The sequence below is a fragment of the Gopherus flavomarginatus genome, chromosome 2, assembly GCF_025201925.1.
Source record: "Gopherus flavomarginatus isolate rGopFla2 chromosome 2, rGopFla2.mat.asm, whole genome shotgun sequence".
NCBI classification, from domain to species: Eukaryota; Metazoa; Chordata; order Testudines; family Testudinidae; genus Gopherus; species Gopherus flavomarginatus.
In genome coordinates this window covers 3,404,123-3,423,572 of record NC_066618.1, presented here as the reverse complement: position 1 = coordinate 3,423,572, position 19,450 = coordinate 3,404,123, and the positions used below count along the sequence as shown (strand labels likewise).

The window sequence follows — 19,450 nt, the reverse complement described above, 5'->3', positions numbered from 1 at the left end:
AAACGGCACTTTCAAACAAAATACACAAAATAAAACTAGTTGCCAATTTTCATGCGGTAAATAAGCACCTCAACTTTCACAATAAGCCAAAAATCAAGCTAATCCCATTTAAAAACAAGGCTAACACAAGCCAATCCCTAAGAACCCCAACACTGTATGTGACTAGATCCCCCCAGCGGACAGCCTGGGACTGTGGTGGGCCCACTGTGCACCCCTGACTCTCTCCCCCATTGCCCCTGTTGCCCCTTGCCCCCTATTGCCCCTGCTTGCCAGGAGCCAATTAAAAAAAAAGAAGCAACAAGCCAAAAACTAGCCAACAAGAAATTCACAAGCCAATTAAGCCAAAAAGAAGCCCAATATCTGTGTTTTTTTTCATGGGTTTGGCATATCTGTAAAATTAAATACAGAGGAGCTTCTCCAGACGGGATAGTTAATCCACTTCCCCGAGAGGCAGTAGCTACATCGACAGGAGAATTCTCTGGGGTAGCGCTGTGTACACTGCGGGTTAGGTTGATGTAACTATGTTGCTCAGGAGAAAAAATTTTTCACACCCTGGAGTGATGTAGTTATACCGATGTAGGTTTCTAGTATAGACCTTTAGATACACAGCCTCGCCCCTTTGCAGATGCCACAGGCCCATGTCACTGATGACCAAGATGACGGGGAACTGAATGAAAGTAGCTTGATTTGTTCAAAACATTTTCAATCTCAAAGGGCTGACAGACGAGCTCCAGATGCACAGTTTGCAAGGAGAATTTGAACTCTCTCAGACATTCCATTGGTTCAGTACTGTCCCCAAGAAGGGAGTACCACCTGCTGAATCATTACGTAAGGATCCATGGGACTAGAACCTGGGACAGCTGATGTTCCCACATCGCCGCTGGGAGGCCATGCAGCATTATATCCAAGAAGCACTGTGCACATGAGGTGCAGCAGAAGTACTGTCCAAAAGGACCAGAGCGACAGCACCCTGTGGCCTTCTGATGGGCCTGTGCTCACTGTTCAACTCTGGGAAGTGCCCCAGGAAGTTGTCTGGGCAACCATGCAGACTTCTGGATTGCTGTGACTCTTGACCTGACCTCGCTTGCTGATCTCCATTTTCTGCCCCTAACACTTCTGATTCCAGTCTAGTAACTATCTCTGGTCTCTGACTCTGGCCTGACTCTTACCTACTGAGCCCGGATCTAGTGATTACTCTGATCCCTGCTCACTGATCACCACCTCATAGCTGTTCTTGATTTGTGGAAACCAGCCCAGCTGCAACTGTTAGGCCAAACCACCTACACCCTCATCCCTTACACACTATTCAAAACGACCATTTAGGAAGTCAGAATTAAAACTGGCTTGAATAAGTCTGGATGGAGCACAATCCAGACTAGAACGTTCATACCAACAATTACTTAAGCTTTTTTTTTTTTTAACTCCACCATTCCTGTTCATTGAAGTACCACTGACTTAGCACACCTTACTTTAACTCTTTCCACGCAAAGAAAAAATACTGGGCTTGTGCCCTTTTGATTGTGCATCTTTATGATGTATATAGTAGGCCAGCAAAGTTTTCATCTACATCAGAAATTTAGGTCTTTACCCTGGGAGACTCTATGGCTGACTGGAGAACTGCATGATTTATGACAATAAAGAAATAAAAGATGATTAATTCAGAAGGGAATGGGTTTTTATTCACTCCTTTTAGAACTCTGTTCATTTTTTGTTTTTCTTAACCTTTTTTAAAAAAAAAGCATTGTTGCATGTAACTTGCCCAAGGTCTCAAATAGATGTAAAACACGCTATGCCTACCTTCATGCCTCCAGCTTCCATCCCGGGCACATCACACGATCCATTGTCTACAGCCAAGCACTGAGGTACAACCGCATCTGCTCTGACCCCTCAGACAGAGACCAACACCTACAAAATCTCCACCAAGCATTCTCAAAACTACAATACCCGCACGAGGAAATAAGGAAACAGATCAACAGAGCCAGACGTGTACCCAGAAGCCTCCTACTGCAAGACAAACCCAAGAGAGAAACCAACAGGACTCCACTGGCCATCACATACAGCCCCCAGCTAAAACCCCTCCAACGCATCATCAAGGATCTACAACCCATCCTGGACAATGATCCCACACTTTCACAGGCCTTGGGTGGCAGGCCAATCCTTGCCCACAGACAACCTGCCAACCTGAAACATATTCTCACCAGTAACTGCACACCACACCATAATAACTCTAGCTCAGGAACCAATCCATGCAACAAACCTCGATGCCAACTCTGCCCACATATCTACACCAGCGACACCATCACAGGACCTAACCAGTTCAGCCACACCATCACTGGTTCATTCACCTGCACATCCACCAATGTAATATACGCCATCATATGCCAGCAATGCCCCTCTGCTATGTACATCGGCCAAACTGGACAGTCTCTACGGAAAAGGATAAATGGACACAAATCAGACATTAGGAATGGCAATATACAAAAACCTGTAGGAGAGCACTTCAACCTCCCTGGCCACACTATAGCAGACCTTAAGGTGGCCATCCTGCAGCAAAAAAACTTCAGGACCAGACTTCAAAGAGAAACTGCTGAGCTTCAGTTCATCTGCAAATTTGACACCATCAGCTCAGGATTGAACAAAGACTGTGAATGGCTTGCCAATTACAGAACCAGTTTCTCCTCTCTTGGTTTTCACACCTCAACTGCTAGAACAGGGCCTCATCCTCCCTGATTGAACTGACCTCGTTATCTCTAGCTTGCTTGCTAGCACACATATATACCTGCCCCTGGATATTTCCATTACATGCATGTGAGGAAGTGGGTATTCACCCACGAAAGCTCATGCTCCAAAATGTCTTTTAGTCTATAAGGTGCCACAGGATTCTTTGCTGCGGTAAAACACGAAGGCTCAGAACCCCACTCACAGAGTGCCGTAGAAACAGGATTTGCAACTGCCTCGCAGTAGGAATTAAGTTTGCCTGTCTCTCTCTTGTAACAGGCTGCAGCAATTCTAGGGACAAAATGGCTGCTGTCACTGCAAAAAGGCAGAGCTCTTAGGCCAGGTTCCCATTTGGAAGGCTTTGCTGTAAGAATACCGGTGTATTATACCAGCAAAGCACTCCTAGTATGGACAGCTTATACTGTCAAAATTGTGCTTTGGTTGGCATAAGTGACTGTATCCCTTCCAAGAGACATAACCTATAGTTAAAGCTAAGATTAGGTCATGGAAATCACGGAATCCGTGACATTTTCTGTTTCAACCAGGGGATGGCGGGGCTGGAACTGTCAGCCAGCACGGGCCCCTGCTGCTTTCAGCTGCTACAGGGGGCCCTGGGAGCTCTCAGCTGCTACAGGGGGTGGGGGCCATGCAGCTCTCAGCCACTGGCGGGACCCCAGAGCTGTCAGCCGCAGTGGCGGTGGGTGCTGGACCTCCATCCCTCCTCTCCCGCAGCAGGGCTCCGGATCAGTCCCATGTTGTCAGTTATTTTTAACGAAAGACAGGGACAGGTCACAGGCTTCTGTAAATTTTTGTTTATTGCCCAAGACCTGTCCCTGTCTTTTACTAAAAATAACCATGACAACATCTTAGCCTTACCTATAGTGGTAAAAGTGCACATTTGAAAGTATTACATTAGGGGCTTTTGCCAGCACAGCTTCGTGGGTCACAAATTACACCTCATCACACCCTTGACTGACAGAAGTGTGCTAGCAGAGTGAAGCTATGAATTTTGTGGTGAAAACCTGGCATCAACACTTAAAGGGGCAGTACAGAACATCCAGTAGACACCAAAGTTTTATGGCAATACACAAAGGAGATGATCCAGCCCAAGGCTCTGGGTAACGAGTGCAGATGAACTTACTGCAATGAGCAATACAAGCAGATAATTTCTGAGCGTTTGGTTAGTTAGCGTTATTTTAATGAATCCTCTCTTTCTCCAGCTGCAGTCAAGTGTGCAGGAGTTCTCATGTGAGAGCCACTATAAGAAGCTTGATACCATCAGGGACACATCTGGATACATGATTCCGGGGACCAGAGCCAGAAGTAAGGGAAGATTTTCTCATTGAAAGAGGCAGAGAAATTGAAGATTTGGGTCATGTTCTCTGCGTTGTAAAAGGTCACTTGCCCCTCTTCGTAGTCCAAGTGAACTCGGATCTTCCTGGGCTTCTCATCAAGTGAGAGAGGGGTTGGAGGAAAAGTGAGAGCTGTGTATTGACGATCCCAGCCCAGACGTACAGCCCAGATCCCTTCCGTCTGAAGCACTGACGGCCTGTTTCTCTCCACAGACTCTCTGGCAGCCCCCACAGCCCAGCCGTCCCCATCTCCAACCTCCAGCTCCCAATAGTGTCTCCCTGTTGTGAATCCCTCAGATCCCAGGACACAGGGGCTCGACATGAACCTCTTGGGATTGGCAGGCACATCCAGCCTCCCTGCTCTGAGTTTCACACTTTTCCCATCCTCTGACAGGATGAGGTGGGGATTTGCTGTTTCCGGATCCAGAGTCACGTTGACTAGAGAATGATGCAGATAGAGAAAGAGAGAGAAAGAGACAATCAGAGAGAGGCAGAACCCATTTCTAGGTCAGTTCTGGAGCAAATCAGTGAATTTCCTTCCTCCAGAATTAAATGGAGTGGGGAAGGCAGGAGGAATATTCATGGTCTGAGCCAAGAACAGGAAAGACTCCTTCCACGGGAGCTAAATCAGGAATAAAACCATGGCCGGCATGTGACTCACGCATTTGGGGAGGCTAGGTGTGAGCACCAGAAATGAGAGGGGCCACTGACACCCAGACCATGGCCCCACCCCCTGCTCCACCCCAAGGCCCATCCCTGCTCAGCCTCCTCCCCCTGAGGCCCTGCCAACACTCCACCTCCCTTTGCCCAGGTCTCACTCCCACTCGGCCCCCTCCCCCGAGATCCCTGCCTGCTCCTGCCTCTTTGTCCCCTCCTCTGAGGCCTCCCCCGCCCGCTGCTCGTACCTCTTCAGCCCTTTCCCTGGGGCCTCCCCTGCCTGCAGAGGAGCAGTGGGGGAGCCTCGGAAGGCGGCAGAAAGGCACAATCAGCAGGGTCCTCGCGGGAAGAGGTGGGACCTCGGGAGGAAGAGGCGGGGCAAAGGCAGGAAGAGGAGCAGCGTGGGTGGGGCAACAGGGGAAGAGGACGAATGGGAGTGGAGCCTCAGGGCGGAGCACGAGTGGTGTTATGGGCCAGGTGCCCTTTCAGCAGTGGCGGTGCTCCAAAGACGGCAGCCACTGCACCTCCAGAGGGAAGTGCACTGAATCCTGTTTGGAGAGGTTTAGCCTTCCCTGGCCTCTTATATTCGCCACCCATAAATAAAACCACATGGATGAAATCCTGGACCCATTGAAACTAATGGGAGTTTTGCCATTGACATCAGGAGAGCTAGGATTTAACCCCATGAATGCAATTGGCTTTAGCTTCAGCTGATTGTACGTTGGACCATTTCCAGTCCACTTTGGATTCTAATTGTTACCCCACAGCCCAGATGTACATGAGACTCGTCTCAATTTCTGTTTCAACCCTGACACGGCAGTGAGAGACACAGGTGCAGTGAGCTCCCCAATGACTTTCTGTGCTATGCTTTTCAGGAGAGAAGCATGTTTTTATGCCATAATGGTGGAAGCTGTGCTAGCAACAGTTCAGCAGAAGCACCATTTCCTTGATCAGCGTGGACAGGGATTTTTATAAGCAGGGATATGCATGTATCCCTGGCTTTTTTGGGGTGGTAATGGAGGGAGATGTTAAGAATCCCAACCTAGATCTAAATTCTGGGGCTGTCTCCTGTTGCTGCCATGGCCTTAATCAAACCTCTGGTTCCAAATATTTTTTAATTTAAGGGTGTCGCATATCCAGATCAGGCCTATTTCTATTTCTAACTGGACTAGTATACACCTCTACACAGACTCTATAGGGGATGTAGATCCTTATCTACTCTGGTTTAGGAGAAGATGATAGAACATCATGTTTAAAAAACACTGTTGCTGCTACAGCGGTTTCAGTTCTACTGTGGACAGGGCGTAAATACTAAGGAGTCAGCAAAGGTAACAGTTCTTAGGATTACAGAAAGAGGCCTGTTCTTAACTTGGGTCAGCTCATGGGTTACAACAGCAGTGAAGACGTGGCAACTGAGCTTGTATCTCAGGTTAGCAGCTTGCACTAAAGCCCACAGGTATAGAGGAGCCAGGGCTTACAGTCAGTCTTAATAAAACTCAGCCACGGCTAACTCCAAGGTAGTTTCTAGAAAGCAGTGACCACCTCCTCATTGGCCTGCCATCACTTGGCCATCTTATGTTTATATAATCCAGCCCTTTCACCTCAGTCCTATTTCGTACTTATCATTACACTTACGGTTCCTCAGCCCCTCCTTTTAAACCACTATTCCAGCAACAACTAACACAGTCACAGGATGGCACCTGCATGCCTTCAGAGTTCATATAGCTGGTGGAGACAATCTCTTCTAATGGTGAAAACCTCTCTTTGGTTTCAGCTGCCTCTTCTCCCAGAAAATCCAGAGGGAGCAGCAATGGTCTGAACCAAAATTGTGGATCAGAGCACCCTTGAACTTTGTTTACATTATGAATCTGGATCCCAATCCAAAAGTGCCTTTGAGGATATGTGAGTTGTTTCTTTAAGAGCCGAGTTCAACAAAGTGCTTAAGCACGTGCATAACTTCAACCACCTACATTGTCCTGTTAAAGTTACACATATTTAATACCTTGCTGAATCTGAGCCAGAAGGGAGAAGCAGAGAGGGACGGTGTAGCTTTAGAGCTTATACTGTTCTGAATAACGTTTCCTGTTCAGTGTTAGAAGACAGCAAGTTTCTGGGATTCTTTACCATTGTCACAGAACAATGCTGGGCATGTATTTCTATAACAGGTCTAATCACAACCCAGATCTGAGCTCTCGCCAGTTTGCTGTGTTCTAAATCCACATCCAGACCTTGTGGCCTACGCCCACCTCTGCAATGAAGTACTGTTCTAGCTCCTCATTTTAGAAAACCTTTGCCTCTTATTTGTTCCCAGCAGTGACAGAAACATACCTTTTTCTTTATCCAGCTGAGCTCGCAGATTCTCTAGATGAAGAAAAAGGAGACAGGAGAGGGATGAGATCTCATGCACACCAGTTCTCATAGCACTATTCCAGATGTGCTATCAGCACCAAATCCTGAGTATAAAGTGGTTTGAATTTGTGCAAAATGTCACAGTCTCACACGGATCTGGCCTCCCATCAGTCATTCATCATATCCAACAATGGCATTGCACACCCTTCAGCCATGTCACCAGGAAGGATGAAATCATCACAGCACACCGAGTTCTCTAACTTTCCAGAGATATGCAAAGGGACACATACCATGACCCTACCTGGGGCCACCTGTGCGGCCGCCTCAGAGATTCATGGATTTGCAGGACTGAGCCAGATTTTTGAACTTTGCTACATGGTGCCTGGTGTGATGCCATCACCCATGGTCACTCTGGCTGGTGTGACAATCCCTAGTAGGCTAGGTGTGTGTGTGTGTGTGTCTTTTCCTGCTGGTCTTTGTAGCACTGTGGTAGTAGCATGATTGTCTCTAGTTAGAGGAGACGGAAGCCAAAATTTGGAACACTCCTCTGCCCCACTCCCCAAGTACACCCCATGGCTCCCTTCCTCCCAGCTCCCGCCGAGTGCTCTGTTATATCACCTCCCAAACTTGTGGATTCCCCTCTCTGCCCCTTCATGTACAGCAAACACATTTAGTTCCCAGAACCCTCTACACTGGCTGCAGTGAGACTTCACAGGACTCAAGAGTGGATGGAGACTCATAGGTGCCAACAAGACATGACAGAGTAGAACCAATGGCAGACGCACTTCTGTACAAGGAATCAGCTGGCAGAGATTTTGTAGCTGAAGATGGTTCAGGAGTGGTGAGGAAGAAAGCTAAGGTCCAGTGAGAGATGTGGTGGGGACCCATAATGACAAAAAACAGATGAGAAAGAGCGAGATGGGGGAGGGGGACAGAGGCAAAGGAGCAACAGCGTATGGGGCACCAAGAACCAGACAATGGGGTAGAAGAGAGAAACAATGGGTCCCTGGGGAGACAGGACTGGAGACATCACCCACAAGGTCACTTTGTTTTACCTTTGAACATGGCCAGCACCCCTGTTACAAGGTTATTATTTTCAGAGAAGTTGCTGACTCTCTTCTTCAGCACAGGAGAAACGGGCTCTGGAGTTGGGACCTTCACACACTCACACCTAGGAAAACACACATATCCTGAGGTCTGGTCTACACCTAAAATTTAGGTCAATGTACCTTCATCACGCAGAGCTGTGAAAAATTTCACGCTCTGTGCAATGCAGTTAGGTTGACCTAACCCCCACTGTGGATGCACAAGATCGATGGAAGAATTCTTCCAACAGCCTCGCTACCACCTCATGAGGGGCTGAATTTACTACAGTGATGGAAACCCTCTTGTGTTGCTTTAGTCAGTGTCTATGCTCCAGCGGTGCTGCAGCTGCGCTTGTCGTGTAGACACACCCTGAGAGCATTCACCCAACGGTCTAATCCCGAACTCTCCACCTGCCCAGAAAGCTTAAAGACCTCAGCCTGCTGAGCCCATCAACACTCTAACAGGGACAAGGCTTCTAATCCGCATGGCAATTAGAGAAATAGGAAGGGCAGCAATTATACTGGTTAGCAAGTACAAAGAGAACCGTACTGCCCCCCTTTGAACTATCATTGTTAGTCAGATTACAGAGATGTCCAGATAAAATTAGGGCCTCTTTGGGTTGGAAGCAGCACAAACTCACAGGAAGAGAGAATCCCTTTCCTGAAGGGTTTATAGTCTTAACTAGACAAAAGCACAGGGAGAGGAAGTGACTGCCCCAGGTCACCCAGCAGGGCAGTAGCAGAGCTAGGACTAGAACTCGGCTCTCCCAATGCCTGGTTTAGTGCCCTGTCCACAGGGGAGTTAACACCTCATTTTACACAAGGAGAAAGAAAGGTACTTAGAGGCTGAAAGCTTGATTTTTCAGAGCTGCTGAGCAGCCACAACTCTCGCTGACTTCAGCTGGCTATAGGGGACTTGCCCGACACCGCTCTGTCTCACCAAATGCAGAGGAGCCATTTAGTATTATTTTAAAAATGTAAAATGAAACCAAAAAAAAGTTGAGATTTTATCCAAGTACCATTCCCCTGGCAACCAAAACTCAGCCCCTTTGTACCAGTGACAGTTATATTAAATACAAAACATCCCACAGCTGCTGCATGTTGGGAAGCTGGGTCTTCAGGACTGTTTCCAAGACTTTTCTGAGCACACTATGGTGGGAGGGAGAATGAGAATGAGCCCAGAAGGTACCTGCTCAAGGTGCTGCCAACATCCTAGAAGGGAAAGAAAACAGATGCTCAGGTCATGTGCCACAAGAAAGGAGGGTTGAATGTGTCTCCTCGCTATACCACGGCAAGTCAATGGGGCTATGCTGGTGAATCCAGCCCAGCATGTTTTCTGCTGGGGGGATGAATCTGTGTTTGCAGTTTGAGTCTCATCTGCAGGTCTCCACAATGGGAAACATTAAATTTCTGGTAACTTAGGCCCCCATCCTGCAATTGACTCCACGTGGGCAGATGCCTGCCCATCAGTGGGACTCTATGAAGGCGAAGGGGTCTGCCTGCATGGGTTTCACTGCAGGATCAGCACCGAAGTCAGAAGTAAAAGGGAGGCTTTATTTGATTCCCAAGGATGGCTCCCTCATCTTCTCATCTCCATAGCACCTCTTTCCCTTCCTCTTCCCACCTCATCAAGATAAGACTCCTCCAACCATTCCAGCCTCTTGCGGCAAGTGACGTAGGACCACCCACCTCTTCCCCCGCCTCATACATTAAGAAGCACAGAAGCCTTGCACTCACCCTCTCTTTCAGTCATGACATCATTGAGGCCACCTCCCTGCATGCAGCCCCTCTGGGCTCCTTCCCAATTCTTCTCCACAGTCAGCCTCAGATACCCAAGTGCAATGTGTCCCTGCTCTGGTTGGAAGTGAAGGCCAGGGGACTTCCTCAAATGGTGGAATTGGTTCCTCCTACAAGTCCTGACCTGACCCATCTCCCAGCAGCCAGAAATCTTCCTTTCATGCCTGCCTACATAGCGACCTACTGGCTTTCTCTGAACCCAGGAAATGAACCAGTTCCCAGGTGACAGCCCAGGTGGGAATTAAACAGTTAAACATTAACCTTTTGGACACCACATACTTTCTGAAGCCCCAGAGACTGTTTGGAGTTTCTCCTCATGGGTAATTTTTCCTCTATTTCTATTCAAGATCATTCAGAGGAAGAAATGCTCCCTCTGTTTACATATAATTCAGAGATGCACTGACACTGTATAGTTCAGTATTTCAATTTTACAGTCAGTATTTCAGTTATACCATGAGCTCTGAGTCCTGGACTCCAGTATCCCATAGCTGGGCTTCAATATCTCAGGAGTCTTTCCTCTTTGCACAGGGTCACGGGGTATGTACAGTGCAGCCTCACCTTAAGGAATTCTGTCGCTGGCTGGGAACATTTCCTTTGTATCTCGCTGATCAGTTCGTTGAGTAGTAACTTTTTCTCTGACACTTTGGTGACATATTCATGCCGCCTCTTTAAAATCTCCTCATCTAGCATTTCCAGCTGCGCCAGAAGAAGGCACTGTTGTTCACTCAAAAACTCATGCAATTGCTCAAATTCCGACAAAATCTTCCATCTCTCCAATTCTGTCTGTCTCTGCAGGGAACAGATATAAAGAGAGGAGAGGCATGTTGGTATTACAGGTGAAGTCTTTTCACTCTCCATAAATCCTTGTGTGTATGGATGTGGCAGGTGAGACAGAGTTGGGGACTGGAAGAATAAATCTTACAGTGAGAAAGAAGGACAAAAGAGTCTAAGGGATAGGAGCTTGAGAAGTGGAGTAAATCATAACTGAGCCAGTGGAGAAGACAGCAGGAAGAGTGGTAGAGAAGCTACTGGAGATGACAAGAGGACCTGGTGCATGTTGTTGAAGGAGATGAAGTGGTGGTAGGACAGAAGAAATGGAGCTGAGAGGTTAGGGAGGAAGCAGTGTTTAGAGAAGAGAAGGTCAAGTGCTTGGCCATTTTGTCAAAAAGGAGATCCAAAATAGGGCTGAAGGTCAAAGGAGAAGAGGAGGGGGAGGCTAAGAGATTGGGCTGGACATCAGTATGGAAGCTGAAGTCCCCAATGGTGAGGGTGGGGATTGTGAAGAGAGGAAGAGCCAGGACTCAAAGTCAAAGAAGGTGACCAGGGAGGCATGGGGGGGGGGCAGTGGTTGAGAGTAGAGGAGGCCATCATGGGGGAAAAGTGTCTATTGAAGCTGTGTCAGAAGGGACATCTGATTTTATGTGGGTGCCAGGAGATGAAGAGGTCATGGCAAACCAACTTTTTTGGAGATGGAGTGAGCCTTCCAGGGAGAGCAAGAGAAGGAAAAGAGGGAGGTTGTGAATGAGGGCTGAGAGTGAAAGAGAAGATCCAGAGGGACAGAGGTGGTGACGGGGATGGGGGTGGAAGGCAGGGAGTGTGGGGATAGAGGGAGGACCTGGGTTAGGGCAGATATCATCAGAGGCGAGGCAGAAGCAGTGGAAAGGAGATGTAGATTTGTGGGGAGAAGGGGGGAAGGAGGGCAGTGAGGGTAAAGGAGAGCTAGCAGTAGCAGTAGAAAGTGGAGGTTAAAAGGGATATGGAGACAGTGGGAGAGGAGGGAGGGAATAACAGATACATTAGTAGAAGATCAAGATCAGTTGGGAAGTGATCTGCTAACCAGAACGAGAATACAACTGTAACCAACACGGTTTGCAATGAATAGCTCTGCCAGCTCTATGGACCCCAGAGAGAGCGGCATGTTACTCATGAGGGAGTGTAGTCCACACTGTCTGCTCATGCAACAGCCAAGTGCAAAACAGGCTCGTATTACTGCCATGTTACTAAGGTCGTGTCTATATGGCGGGTTAGTGCACAGCAAGCTCAGGGCTTGTCTACATCAGAAAGTTGCAGCGCTGGTGAGGGAGTTACAGCGCTGCAACTTAGGAGGTGTACACATCTGCAGGGCACCACCAGCGCTGCAACTCCCTGTTTGCAGCGCTGGCCGTACTCCCGTTTTGTCTCGGGTGTAGAGGATCCAGCGCTGGTAATCAAGTGTAGTCACTTACCAGCGCTTTTCTTGACCTCCGTGGAATAAGCAGGTATCCCAGCATACCTGAGGAAGCCTCCTGGTAATCAAGCTGGTCTCCTTCCCCGGCTTGCTGTCGCGTTCCCCGAACCCCGAGCAAGCCGGTCTCCGTCCCTGCGGTTTGCAGGGTGGTTCCGGGAACGCGAAAGCAAACCGGGGAAGGAGACCAGCTTCGCCGCGGTTTGCTCTCGCGTTCCGCGAACCACCCTGCAAACCGCAGGGAAGGAGACCTGCTTGCTCGGCGGTTCCGGGAACGCGAGAGCAAAGCGGGGAAGGAGACCAGCTTCGCCGCGGTTTGCTCTCGCGTTCCCCGAGCAAGCAGGTCTCCTTCCCTGCGGTTTGCAGGGTGGTTCGGGGAACGCGAGAGCAAACCGCGGCGAAGCTGGTCTCCTTCCCCGGTTTGCTCTCGCGGTCCCCGAACCCGAGCAAGCAGGTCTCCTTCCCTGCGGTTTGCAGGGTGGTTCGCGGAACGCGAGAGCAAACCGCGGCGAAGCTGGTCTCCTTCCCCGGTTTGCTCTCGCGTTCCCGGAACCACCCTGCAAACCGCAGGGACGGAGACCGGCTTGCTCGGGGTTCGCGGAACGCGAGAGCAAACCGCGGCGAAGCTGGTCTCCTTTCCCGGTTTGCTCTCGCGGTCCCCGAACCCGAGCAAGCAGGTCTCCTTCCCTCCGGTTTGCAGGGTGGTTCGCGGAACGCGAGAGCAAACCGCGGCGAAGCTGGTCTCCTTTCCCGGTTTGCTCTCGCGTTCCCCGAAACCCCTTGAAGCCGCCCAACAGCGCTGCAGTGTGGCCACATCTAACACCACTTGCAGCGCTGGTTGCTGTAAGTGTGGCCACTCTGCAGCGCTGGCCCTATACAGCTGTACTAATACAGCTGTAACAACCAGCGCTGCAAAATTTTAGATGTAGACATGGCCTCAGATGTAAATCTACCAGCTTGTGTGCGGTAACTGGCCCTGTGACCCTGCCTGATAGTTCCCTAGTGAACTGTTTGAAAGTGCAGGGTAGTGGCAGTGTTGTCAATGGCCTGGTGCGAACCCACTTGTCATGTGAACACCCATTGGGTGCTCTAGCACTGCTGTGATGAGGCCCATATAAACAGGTAGGTAGGTAGTTACCAGCAGCTCGTCGCTTTTCTCTTCTCCATATGGTTCAAATTCTTCTCTCTCCTTTTGTAAGAAACACAAATTGCTCTGAAGCTTTTCCTGGAAAGAAATATGGATTCGATGATGTCCATGTTTTATTTTACACAGTATGCAGCAGTATTATGGGTGGTTACATCAGCTCTACACATGTGCAAAGCTCCCTTATGGAGCAACAGTAGCAGCTCTATAGTTAAGGCCAGCTCCCCGTTACAAGTCCAGTTTTCAAGCCCTCCTCGAACATCCCCTAAAAGGAGCCAAACAACTCAGGCAAGGAGTTTTAAAGTTATTGTGTCTGAAACTTCAGTTTACTTGTTGAAAAAAAATTCTAACTTTTTGGCCAATAATATTTCTAAAATGTTTGACATGGAAACTCCAAAGATGTTTTGTGGATCTTTCCGAGAAGGGCCTGCTGCTATCTCGGGGCTGAGTGAGCGAGGAGGGGTTTGAAAAGATGTAAACACTTGTTTTTACGTTAATAAAATGGACCCATAGAGTTACTGGCATGTCAAATTCATTGTACTCTCAGTCATACTTTTAGTCTGGTGGAGACTTGCAAGAGTCAGTAGGAGAAGTTTAAAACCAATATAATGCGCAGTTTTAAAGTTTGAATTCTCCAGATAATAAACACTTACGATGTTATCTATTGTTATCCCTTTTGTTGCAAATGTTCGAAGACTAGCTACAGTGTAACTTGCATGGGGTGACTGCAAGTGAAGGAGGAATATCTGGCATGAATGAAGCTTCAACTAGTTACTGCTGAGTTTTTGAGGGAGAAGAACCCTATTGAGAGTATAAAAAATAAAATCACAGTGAATGAACAACAATACCTAGCTCTTCTATGCATTTTCTGAGTGGTAGGTAAATTCCACTGAAATATACTGTCACCCTTACAAACCCTAAGAAAGGTTTTGTTTGTGAATTTCCCTACATGACACACAGCTGTGTCGATAGCACTTTTCCACCAGAACTATCAGCATTCACAGTTTACAAACCAGTCCAAGAAGAGCCTCAATGAGTAGAAGACTCAAGCCAGAACCTGAGCAAGAAGGGGTTAGAAGACAAGCAGCAGGATCAGTGAGCCAGATCCAAATTTGTCTGCTCATACAGCGTCCATTTCTGTGCTGACCTCTCCTCTGGCTTCTCAGCAGGACAGGCAGGGCCCTGGGGAGTGGGGGGAGAGGGCAGTTGGGGGTATAGGGCATGATGGTCAGTGAGTTCCAGGGGGATTGGGGAGCTGGGGGTTATAAGACATGATGGGCAGTGAGTTCTGGGGGGGTGGAATGGGGAGCTGGGGGGTATAACACACGACGGGCAGTGAGTTCCGGGGGGGGGGCAGCTGGTGGTTATAGGGCATGATGGGCAGTGAGTTCCAGGGGGAGTGGGGAGCTGGGGGGTATAACACACGACAGGCAGTGAGTTCCGGGGGGGGGCAGCTGGGAGTTATAGGGCATGATGGGCAGTGAGTTCCAGGGGGAGTGGGGAGCTGGGGGGTATAACACACGACAGGCAGTGAGTTCCGGGGGGGGGGGGCAGCTGGGAGTTATAGGGCATGATGGGCAGTGAGTTCCAGGGGGAGTGGGGAGCTGGGGGGTATAACACACGATGGGCAGTGAGTTCTAGGGGAGGTGGAGTGGGGAGCTGAGGGGTATAACACACGATGGGCAGTGAGTTCCGGGTGGGGGGCAGCTGGGGGTTATAGGGCATGATGGGCAGTGAGTTCCAGGGGGATTGGGGAGCTGGGGGTTATAAGACATGATGGGCAGTGAGTTCTGGGGGGGTGGAATGGGGAGCTGGGGGGTATAACACACGACGGGCAGTGAGTTCCGGGGGGGGGGGGGGGGCAGCTGGTGGTTATAGGGCATGATGGGCAGTGAGTTCCAGGGGGAGTGGGGAGCTGGGGGGTATAACACACGACAGGCAGTGAGTTCCGGGGGGGGGGCAGCTGGGAGTTATAGGGCATGATGGGCAGTGAGTTCCAGGGGGAGTGGGGAGCTGGGGGGTATAACACACGACAGGCAGTGAGTTCCGGGGGGGGGGCAGCTGGGAGTTATAGTGCATGATGGGCAGTGAGTTCCAGGGGGAGTGGGGAGCTGGGGGGTATAACACACGATGGGCAGTGAGTTCCGGGTGGGGGGCAGCTGGGGGTTATAGGGCATGATGGGCAGTGAGTTCCAGGGGGAGTGGGGAGCTGGGGGGTATAACACACGATGGGCAGTGAGTTCTAGGGGGGGTGGAGTGGGGAGTTGAGGGGTATAACACACGATGGGCAGTGAGTTCCGGGTGGGGGGCAGCTGGGGGTTATAGGGCATGATGGGCAGTGAGTTCCGGAGGGGGGGGGAGAGGGAGAGCTAGAGGGTATAGGGCAGGATGGCCAATGAGTTCTGATGGGGAGGGAGAGCAGGGGTTCTAGGGCATGATGGGCAGTGAGTTCCAGGGGGAGTGGGGAGCTGGGGGGTATAAGACAGGATGGGCAGTGAGTTCCAGGGGAGGGAGAGCTGGGGATTATAGGGCAGGATGGGCAGTGAGTTTGGGGGGGGGGGAGGAGGGAGAGCTGGGGGGTATAGGGCACAATAGACAGTGAGTTCGGGGGGGGGGAGTGGGGAGCTGGGGGTTCAAGATGAGCAGTGAGTTCCGGAGGGGGGAGTGGGGAGCTGGGGGTTCACGATGGGCAGTGAGTTTGGGGGGGTAGGAGTGGGAAGCTAGGGGTTCACGATGGGCAGTGAGTTCCGGGGGGGGGAGTGGGGAGCTGGGGGTATAAGGCACAATACAGTGAGTTCTGGGGGGGGAGTGGGGAGCTGGGGGTTATAGGGCACGATGGGCAGTGAGTTCTGGGGGGGGAGTGGGGAGCTGGAGGTTCACGATGGGCAGTGAGTTTGGGGGGTGGGGAGCTAAGGGTTCACGATGGGTAGTGAGTTTGGGGGGGAGTGGGGAGCTGGGGGTTATAGGGCACGATGGGCAGTGAGTTCTGGGGGGGGAGTGGGGAGCTGGGGGTTCACGATGGGCAGTGAGTTTGGGGGGTGGGGAGCTAAGGGTTCACGATGGGTAGTGAGTTTGGGGGGGAGTGGGGAGCTGGGGGTTATAGGGCACGATGGGCAGTGAGTTTGGGGGGGAGTGGGGAGCTGGGGGTTCATGATGGGCAGTGAGTTTGGGGGGGAGTGGGGAGCTAGGGGTTCATGATGGGCAGTGAGTTCTGGGGGGCAGTGGGGAGCTGGGGGTTATAGGGCACGATGGGCAGTGAGTTCTGAGGGGGAGTGGGGAGCTGGGGGTTCATGATGGGCAGTGAGTTCTGGGGGGCAGTGGGGAGCTGGGGGTTCACGATGGGCAGTGAGTTCTGGGGGGGAGTGGGGAGCTGGGGGTTCATGATGGGCAGTGAGTTCCGGGGCGGGGGGGAGAGCGGGGAGCTGAGGGTTATAGGGCACGATGGGCAGTGAATTCCCAGGGCGGGGCGGGGCGGGGTGGGGTGGGAGGCAGAGAGTCTGACCTTCCCTTGACCTGGCTCACTTACTGGAATGAGCTTCTCCCCCCCCCCCCCCCAATTAAATGGCAAAACTTCCAGTGACTTGGGCTGAGCTTCTCTTCGGAGACATTTCACAGTGTCAGGTTTCCTACCTTATAGGCCTGTGCTGCCTCCTCTATGGGCGCCACAGCGTGGTCCCTGTGCCCCCGGGACTCCCTGCATACCAGGCAGATTGGGCTCTGGTCTTGTTCGCAGAAGAGCTTCAAAGGTTCCTTGTGCTCCTTGCACACAATGTCTCGCGCTTTCTTTGCTGCTTCGACACCGAGCTGCACAGCTATTTCCACCATGTTTGCCAGCTGCCTGTTGGGCCTGAAGTTTCTTGGCTGGATTGTCCTCCTGCACTGAGGACAGGAGAGGTTTCTCGATGATTCCTTGCAGTACTCACGGATACATGCCCCACAGAAATTGTGGCTGCACTCTGTGATCACTGGATCTTTAAAAGAGTCCAGGCAGATGGGACAAGTAGCTTCATTCTGGAGATTTTCAGTCAGATTCGCAGCAGCCTGAGCCATGAGTCTTTTCTCCAGGAAACAGACGCTAAATGAGTTTCACTTTCATCTGCTCAGCAGTGGATTTGACAGGAGAGGGTGTGGATTCCCTCCTCCTCTGGCTTTGTGCCCTGAAAGTCGTTTGCCTTGCAAGCTCCTAAGTCACACCCTAGAGCAGTGATTCTCAGGGCTCAGTAGTTCAGGAACCAAATTAGTGATCAACATTGCCGAAAAGAGTCACAGGAGCGTGAATTCACTGTTTCATTCATTATAGTGCTCTATATTCATATTAAAACAGTCTGGCAGGGGAAATATTTAGTTTATATATATATATAATTCTGATAGCAAATATGTTAATAACTTAGTGTAAGTTAATAGCATAATTGGTTAATGAAATAGTAAAAGCATCCTGATTGGTTAATAATTAAATCACAGTGTTTTCATATCGTGCTGCAAAGAGTCACAGGAGACACATTTAAGAGCCGCTTGCAGCTCTCGAGCCTCGGTCTGAGCATCATTGTCCTGGAGGGTCAATACTGGTGCCTGGAGGAAAGACACGCACACCTACACCCTTCCCCAGGAGCAAGAGAAATGTTCTTGTGCAGAAAACAGGAGTGTTGCAGACCTGTCAGTTTAGATGAAGGAGTATCTTGGGATTAAGGACTCAAAATCAGCAGGTCTATGGTAACATTTTCAAAAGTGCCTAAGTGACTTAGGTGCCTAAGGGTAGATCTCCACTGCAAAAACTCCTCCCATGGCAGTGAGTCCCAGAACTTGGGTCAATTGACTCAGGCTTGTGCTAGGGGGCTAAAAATAGCAGTGTAGACATCCCTGCTCCGGCTGGAGCCTGGGCTCTGAAACTGTCAAAGCCTGGGGCTCAGCCCAAGCGGGAACATCTAGACTGTTATTTTGACCCTCATAATGTGAGCTCTGTGAGCCTGAGCCAGTTGACATGGGCTCTAAGATGGGCTCCCATGGGTTCTTTTAGATGTATCCTAGGTCCCATTTTCAAAAATATAATGGGATGTATTTATGTAAGTCACTTCAGAGTTTTTGAAAATGTTTCTCCTATGCTTTACACCAGCCTCTGACCTCACTCTCTGTCTTGGGAAAATCACCTCACTGCTTTTTGCCTCAGTTTCTCCTTTTTGTAAAAAAATGAGGAAAATACTAACTAACCTCAAAGAGGTTTGAGGGGTGTAACATATCAGTGTTTGCAAAGGAGCTTTAGATCCTGAGAAGACAGGTGCTAGATAAGAGCAAAGCAGTCTTAAACAAGATCTCTGCTGAGGCAGCAAACTGCATCTGGTTCAGTGATGAAGTGAAGGCAGCAATTAGAAATAAAAACCAATATATAACATATGGGAAAAGGGGAAATAGATAGCAATCAACAGATATTAGAAATCAGGATTTGTAGAAAATTGATAAAGGAAGCTGAAGACATCAGGGAAAAATCCATGGCTGGCATGGCTAAGGGTAATAAGTGAGAGGTTTTCTAATTATGTTAGAAATGAAAGAAATCCTAGCACTGGTATAGGCCCATTACACGATGGAGATGGTAACACTGTTGATAGTGATGCAGAAAAGGATAAATATTTGTGTTCTGTATTTGGAAAGGAGCAGGCTGATGTACTCAATCACAAGAAGATGATGAAGTACTTTCCAGTCTGTTAGTAATCAAAGAGGATATTAAACAACATCTCCTAGGGATAAACATTTTTAAATCAGCAGGCCTGAACCCAAGAACCCTGAAAGAGTTGACTGAGGAGATCTCTGATATTAGCACACCCCGTTTAGCCCTGGCACAGGCAATGCTGGTACAAGTCTCCTGCACCTTAGCCCTGGCTGGAGGAACACCTCCGCAGGTGGGAGGGCCTTGCCAGCTTGCAGGTCTGTCAAGGTGGTCACTCCTGCTGCTTGTGCTAGCGTTGATTACAGGTCTTGGCCCAGCTCTCGGCTCAGCCCAGAGGATGAACAGGGGTCCAAGTAACAGGGGGACAGCAGCTCCCTTGCTACGTGTGGAAGGAAATCTCCTTGGCTCTGGCTTAGCCGAACTCAGCTCCTCTCAGGGCTGGTGTAAGGGAGTTTTGTGCCCTAG

The 19,450-nt window shown here is 49.9% G+C and overlaps 1 protein-coding gene across 1 annotated transcript; it reads right to left on the bottom strand.

Moving 5' to 3' along the window:
* Positions 1-3,894: 3,894 nt before the first annotated feature.
* Positions 3,895-19,450, bottom strand: LOC127045883 (E3 ubiquitin-protein ligase TRIM39-like). The gene is made up of 7 exons (XM_050942686.1): positions 16,957-19,450; positions 13,321-13,407; positions 10,517-10,747; positions 9,351-9,373; positions 8,132-8,247; positions 7,056-7,088; positions 3,895-4,508 (listed from the first exon to the last, which is right to left on the bottom strand). Exons 1-7 carry the CDS (start codon positions 17,374-17,376, stop codon positions 3,997-3,999), a joined length of 1,422 nt encoding a protein of 473 aa, XP_050798643.1. The 5' UTR covers positions 17,377-19,450; the 3' UTR covers positions 3,895-3,996.